This window comes from Cyprinodon variegatus, unplaced genomic scaffold (genome assembly GCF_000732505.1).
Source record: "Cyprinodon variegatus isolate N-32 unplaced genomic scaffold, C_variegatus-1.0 Scaffold402, whole genome shotgun sequence".
Lineage (NCBI taxonomy): Eukaryota > Metazoa > Chordata > Actinopteri > Cyprinodontiformes > Cyprinodontidae > Cyprinodon > Cyprinodon variegatus.
The window spans coordinates 12,164-19,337 of record NW_015150855.1 but is presented as its reverse complement, the minus strand read 5'-3'; the positions used below and the strand labels follow the sequence as shown (position 1 = coordinate 19,337).

Here is a 7,174-nt window from a genome sequence, read left to right as displayed (position 1 = left end):
TCACCTTTATGGAAGAGTCGAAGAAGAAAACCACTGATGAAGAGAAGGAATAAAAAAATCCTGTTTAATATTTGACACAGCAAACAGGCGAAAAAAGTTTTTGGATAAGGAGACATCAAAAATCTCCCATCCTGAGTGTGCAGCCACCGCGGGGAAGTATGGTACCATCATAGTGCTGGGAATCTTTTCATCTTCAGGGAAATGATGACCAGAGCTGATGGAAAGATGGACAGAGCTGCAGTTTAGACCAAAAATTATTAGAAGACACCTTCCATTCTCATTCTCCATTCACCTTGAAGTTGATTGTTAAACAATGATTGGTCAGATACCAGTAGAGATATAAAAAATTTTTAAAAGCTATAATTCCAGGAAAGATTTTCAGTTGATTGTGAAGAAGGGGTATATTGTTTTAAAATGTGCTGTTTTGGTAAAATATAGTTAAAAGCAGATATGTTTAAAAACACTATACCCCTTTTTATATTGTCTTATAATTCCATGGAATATGCCTGTCATGTTTCCCAGCAGAGATAAACTTTATATTTCAGCAAAACTATATTGGAATAAAAACCTGCCAAGGATATTACTATTTAGGGACTTAACTGTAATTCTAACCTGTTATTCAGAAGAAGTGTAAACCCCCTGTTATGTTAATTTGTTTTAACAATAACAATAATTAAATAACCCTTAATAATATGTTATTTAACCTGTTAAGTTAAATAACTTACATAATACAGGCTCTTGAAAGTTATCAAGGCAATAGAAGGACTTCACCTACAGATAGGACTCCTTTTCTAAGAGATACAGTATTACTTTTGCTTTCCTTACTCTGAACGGTCTGGGTTTTTTTTTTTTTCTTCAAGTGATTACGTATAATGATTCTAAACATAAAGGTGGTTATAAAAACATCTGAAAATACAGTTGAGTAACCTTTTTTTTTCTTTACTTCAGTAAGTATGGGATTCAAAATGTTCCTCGGAAAGACTTTCCTATATCATCTGAAGAAAAAGTGAAATGAAAATATTTGAAAGGCTAAACGAGTGGGAAATATTTTTTTTTTTAAAGGGAGAAGAATCAGATATAAATGTTAACATAGGGTAAAGACTTTTATTTTAGAATTATTCTCAATTGAAGGCCTTATTTGTTATATTACCAATAATAAACAATGGCTTTTCTCTATGCTTTTGTTCTTATTTTTCATTGACATTTGATCATAAATAAATATACAAATAAATCATTAATTTAGTCTACTAAACATTAAAGAGAAATGTATGGAAGAGGATTAGGGCCACTGGGAATAAAAAAAAAAGTTAACTGATTTTTAAATTTTATTTCAGTTTAGTATGGGAAAAAATTAAGAATTCTGAGATTAAAGTCAGAATTCTGAGAATAAAGTTTGAATTCTGAGAAAAAAGTCAGAATTCTGAGAAAAAAGTCAGAATTCTGAGAATAAAGTCAGAAAATTCTGAAATTAAAGTCACAATTCTGAGAAAAAGGTCAGAATTTTGACTTTTTCCCATACTAAACGGAAATAAAATTTAAAAATCAGTTAACTTTTTTTTTTTTTTTACAGTGGCCCTAATCCTCTTCCGTACAAATGTAATTTTAAATATCTTATCTACTAAGGTTCTGGCTGTTTCATAAATTAACCAGATGATGGCGGTATTGCAAATATTTTTTTTCCCTCCAACCGCCATGAACAAGAAATAAGACGTCATATCCTGTAGACGCGGGTAGTTGGGAGGAAAGAAAAAAAGCCAAAACACAACATTTAGTAATGAACCGGAGCCTTAAACCTGAGCACAAATTAACATGTGTAGCATTCAGATTAGACGGTGAAGTCACCGCCAGGGTCGACGAAGCATCAGTAGCTAGCTAGCCGACCGGCCCTGTTGTCCACCATGAATTTAAGAGGACTCTTTCAGGACTTCAATCCCAGGTAACGTTAGCAGGGAGCTAGCTTCAGCTAGCTGTTAGCTTCGGCTCTTTTTACTTGGAAAACACCAATAACGTATGCATTGTAGTTATTTTAGGGCAAAACACTTTGTGTTGTGTTTATTTAGACATTTTTGGCACAAAAACTTGTGTGAAAAAAGTTGTCTAATTTACATTACAAGAGTCCGGCTTGGAAAGGCCCAGCTAGCATGCTAATGTAAACAACGTAAAACGTAGTTGTTACTCTGTGAGCAATTTGAACTATAACTCTCCCTTAACCTTAAAAAAAAAAATCGTTTTTACGTTAAATTGACATCTGTTTGTTTCGTTTACACAGTGATATAGATGCAGTGTTTGTAATGAGCTGAAGTGCGAAAAATTATAAAGTGATTTATGACGTGTTACATTCATTGATGCATGTAAAAGGTTGCGACTTGAACCCTTTAAATGCCTGATCAACGAAATGAGCATTAGCTCAGAAAAAATGCAGACTGGAGGTTGACAAGGCTGCCAAACAGTTACAGTAAGAAAAAATATTGGGTTCAAAAAAGTGTGTTCTTGCATGAATTTTATAAAAAAAAAAAAAATCATGGTTATTTTTTTTTTTTTTAGTTATAATTGTTACCCAGGCTTATTAATTGTTTTGTAATGGATCCTCTAAAGGTGTCTTAATGCAGAACATATTTTTACACCTTATCTGTTTCCGCCTTAAAAATATTAGAGTTCCGAATAGAAGATAAAGCAGATTTCCTATGTTTGAAAACTAGATTTAACCTGTTGAATTAAGCGGCTGCTCACATATTAAATCACTTGAGTTTTTTAATATTGATACTGGAAAATGTGAACTTACTGAATGGATTAGAAATTTTACTCATATTCAAATACAAACATCAGCAATAAGCGCTGACTATACCTTCTTTCTTGATGAAAAACAATGTATCTTTGACACTATTTTATTTTGATGAATTAGGGAAACTTTGTATGAAAATAAAATACTTCCGTTAAGAGACATATCGGCTCGTATTTCAGTCTTTGCTTTTCCAAAGGATTTATACTAAAAATTGGTTGAAGGTAGGCTGTAACAATTAATGGATTATTGAAATAATGGTCAACTAATGTAGTGATCAATTTATTGTGAACTGGAGCGTAGAGACAAAAATATGCCTTTAGCTGACAGAGACTCATCTTGAGCAGCAGTTATAACAAATTTATGCAGCAAAAGTAAGGAGTTTCACCTGGTTTAATTTCGTAAAAAGTTTTCTTTAAGGAAGCGTTTGCTATCTGATTATTAATCGCTTAATCATAAAAATTGTTGACAAATTAATCGATTTAGCAAAATAATTGTCAGTTGCAGCCCTATGATCAGCATTGATCTTTAACTCTTCAGAAGTTTTAAATGACAGCAATAACAACAATTGAGATACAAGCTTTTAGAAATGTTATGTTTCTCATGAAACATTTTCTGTATCGTCTGCTTAACTGAGATTGGGTCATGTCACTGAACTGGAACTTGCAGAAATGCAGTCTTGCTCAGCCATGTGGATCTCAGTGCTTTATTAAGCTCTATTGACATCCCACTTTCATAACACAAAGGCATTGCCAACCTCTGTTACAGATAACTTTGCCTTTTTAGAGGACTGAGATATGTCTCAACTTAATCAGACATTGTCGGGATGATGCAATGATTTTTAATGCCTTATGAACCAGTGAACCACTTTGACACAACTGGCCAAAATGTAACACATTGGCTAGGTACCAGGTTTGAAGAATGACATCTGCTGGATTGCTATACTAACTAGCTTAGAGCAGTTATCCTGACAAATGTCCACCTACATGTCTGAATTGGTTTGTTCTATAATAATGATAATAAATGCTTGGGTTGTGTCCATTTTAATTTGAGAAATGGCCCCAATGATGTATATGTAACAGCTATTGAAGCCGTTCTGAGGTATATGCAGACCTATTACCTCAAACTATAATCTTGTGCTTTTATAAAGAGGTTTTGGACAAAAAAAAAAAACACTGGAAAGGTTTGTGATTTTGCAAGTGCTGCATCTGACTTGCTGTCTTTCACAAAAATGGTAGACAACTTAAGTATTTGTCCTCTGTCTAATAAGAGTAACCACAATGTGTAACCCCTACAACTAAACAGACTACTTATATTGCATGAGAGACAGAGAAATACCCTGTGGTATCATCATCTTTACTGTGGGTTCTGGGTGTCCTATAAAGCCCCAGCATGTGGTGATTCCTAGAGTGGTTCAGGGTTTGAACCTCACGCCATGTAAGGGTTCTTATGACACAGTTTTTTGTTGGTGGGGGGGTGCATGGTCTGTGGTCGATGCATCTGTCACACCGGGGGACCACAGACCACCGATTCAAGCTCTAGTTGTTATAAATGGAAATCCTCAGTTTAAGATGGCTTAGATGTGACCTGATTTAAGATCTCACATGGAAAAAAGACACTTATTTAAAAATCAACTACTGTATAAAATTAGTTGATTTATTTAGTGCCAATTCACAATTCAGAATTGTCCGAAAGTTTTCCATCTTAGAAAACCTAAAAGATTGCTTTGAGTCATTGACTCACAGGATTCCCTCCTCCTGTAAGAGCATGTAGCTGCAGGGGAAGGTTGCTTGCATTGTGCCATTGAGTATCCAGCAATCCCTCATATTGACTGTGACAGTGGAGAGGAAACTCCCCATAGATAGGAGGAAAACCACATCTGTTCTTTAAAACTATTTTCACTCACACTAAAGTAAAATTTTAAGCAAAGTCTAGTTTGACATAAGTATGTTTAGTGGTTAAATGAAGAAAAGGCTCTGACAGTTTCAGGTTGGATTTTTTAGGGTTGTCTTGTTCAACACACTATCCAATAAAGGTGAAGGAGAATAGAACTCAGGAGTTTTATTCGAATGTATTGATATGAGCAATATCATAAATATAAAGAGCTATTTTAATTCAATATTTGTTTAAATATTAACTATTCCAGCCAGTTATTTAAGGGAGCAGCTGGATGGACCTCCATCACCTTTCAAGTTTTATAGCCACTTCGGAGTAATTAGCTCTCGATTTGAAATTTCCTTTTTTGTTAGTATAGTAATTCCTAAAAATTCAACCTGCCACATGTTCACAAAGCATGTCGAATATTGATAAAGTTTTACTTAATTTTATAATCCAAACAAAGTCCAGTTTTATGATAATGAGGCTTTCACTTTACATGTTTGCATTATTTAGGTTACCACTGCCTTTAAAAAAGCTGAACTATCAAGTCCTCCTCTTGTTTTAAGTCTTAACTTTATTTACCCTAAAGGGTAAAATCTGGATACCGTCAAAACCAGAAATTGCCGCCACCTTTTCTCTGTTATCTATTTAAAAAAGTGGCTGCTTTGAATCTTTTCTATGGAGAAATAGGCCTCTAAACTATATTTGTCCCTGGAAGGGAACTATTTATTCCTTTTTCTGAAATAGTACTAAGGAAATAGTCCTTAGTACCAAGCCAGGTGTATGTCTCTTTCTGTTTAGGAAGGCTTTTTTTTTTTTATGTCTGCATTCAGCCGGGGAATAAAACAATGTCCCTCTCTTCCTACCAAAACTGTTAGGCTTGAAATTAAAAAATCTCTTAAACCAGTTTTTTTTCTAAACACGGGTCATCTAGCTAACAATGAGCATTTGGCTTCCTTCCCATTAGCAAAAAAAAACAACCTGGATCTTATCCCCTGCTAATCCAAACCGAGGAATATTTCTGTCTTTAAAGGTACAAAAGCTCAGCTCACATCAGAACCAACAACACAGCCAAAGTGTTAAGAAAAAACTTGAGATGCTTTTTGTAAAAAGGAATCTCCTCACCTCTGATTGTGCATGTGGATGCAGGCTGTAGGGTTGGTCCATCAGTGACTTCCTATGAGCCATACTACTTCCAGTCAGGGCGGAAACACCTACTGTATATGTAAAAGGAGAGCTTTGTTTTTCCACCCTCAAGATTTCTCTGCCCGATATTTCCCTGGAAGCGATCACTGGAAACAAAACACTTTAAATAACAATTTCAAATTTATATGTATTAAATGATTCTAAAACATGATGGCATGTTTTATCAGAATTTAATCCTAGGTCGGGCGTACACTGCTTAATATTTTCAGTCTTTGTACTCGGCCACGGCTCAAACTGTTCGATGAAATCGCTGGGTTTAAATTTTCACAGCTCACAATTGATTGTTCTTACATTGTATGGCCCGACGTTCTGATGCGATTTATCTGCTCACACTGCACCTCCAAAAATCATATGTTTGACTCAGCGCTGAGAGATGGCAGCAGACTGAAGATGTTTTATCATTAAATCCCTTTTATCTCCTTTTTCCTGTTTTTCCTTTCCAGTTTTACTTACATTGCAGTGTCCATATAATCTATAAAACTCCCTGCATAATCTTAATAAAGCTACTTGTGTTCGTAAATCAAGCGGAACACTATGGTGATAGCTGTACTTCTCCAATTGTGAAATCAAAATCTGTTGGGCCCTTTATTGGCATCGAAACAATTATTCTTATTGCCACATTGCCAGACAGGACACTGATTAAGAAAAACGACGGCCGACTGAATTTCAATTATTTTTGGTTTTCTCCCGACCTTACGATTTCTGATTGGAAGGTGGTCGTGAGAGGCTCATCGCCCCTCCTTACCCCCTGTATACTACATGATGCATGGCGAATGTTGAGACGGAAACTCGGCCAAATCCAAAATTCGCATGACTGGAGAATCGTCCCGAAAAGGCTACAAAAAATCGTACAGTGTATGCCCGGCCTTACTCAGACCAGAGAAATTGCTCAGTTTGCAAGGGTAGCGCTTTTCATCATCAGGAAGAGAGCCCAAAATAACAGTTAAAAGAAGATCATTATTAGGGGTGGAACAATTCACAAAATCCACGGTTCGGTTCGATTCACGGTTTCTGGTCACGGTTTTCGGTTCGATTCGATACATGATAATTGTTACACCGAAATCCCACAAAAATTTATGAAATTAATGAAAAAATCCCCCCAAAAATAATGGATTGTAATTATTTTAAATGATCCGCAAAAACCCTGGATCATTTCCGTATGTTTTGCTGCTTTGAATTTAATCATCTGGCGCATGCTCTCTTACATCTCCAAGGAACTCAGAGGGGAGCAGACGAAGCCACAGCGGAGGCTGTAGGCTTTGCTTTAACCCCTTGAACCCTACGGACCCACCGGCGGGTCCAGCTGCTACA

At 35.7% G+C, this 7,174-nt stretch overlaps 1 protein-coding gene across 1 annotated transcript in view; it reads left to right on the top strand.

The window, feature by feature from the left end:
* Window positions 1-1,737: 1,737 nt before the first annotated feature.
* tmem185a (transmembrane protein 185A) overlaps window positions 1,738-7,174 on the top strand; it is a 17,594-nt gene continuing 12,157 nt past the window's right edge. Inside the window, exon 1 of the mRNA XM_015387735.1 lies at window positions 1,738-1,936. Within this exon, the coding sequence (XP_015243221.1) occupies window positions 1,899-1,936 (38 nt within the window). The 5' untranslated portion in view covers window positions 1,738-1,898. The remainder of the gene's footprint in view (window positions 1,937-7,174) is intronic.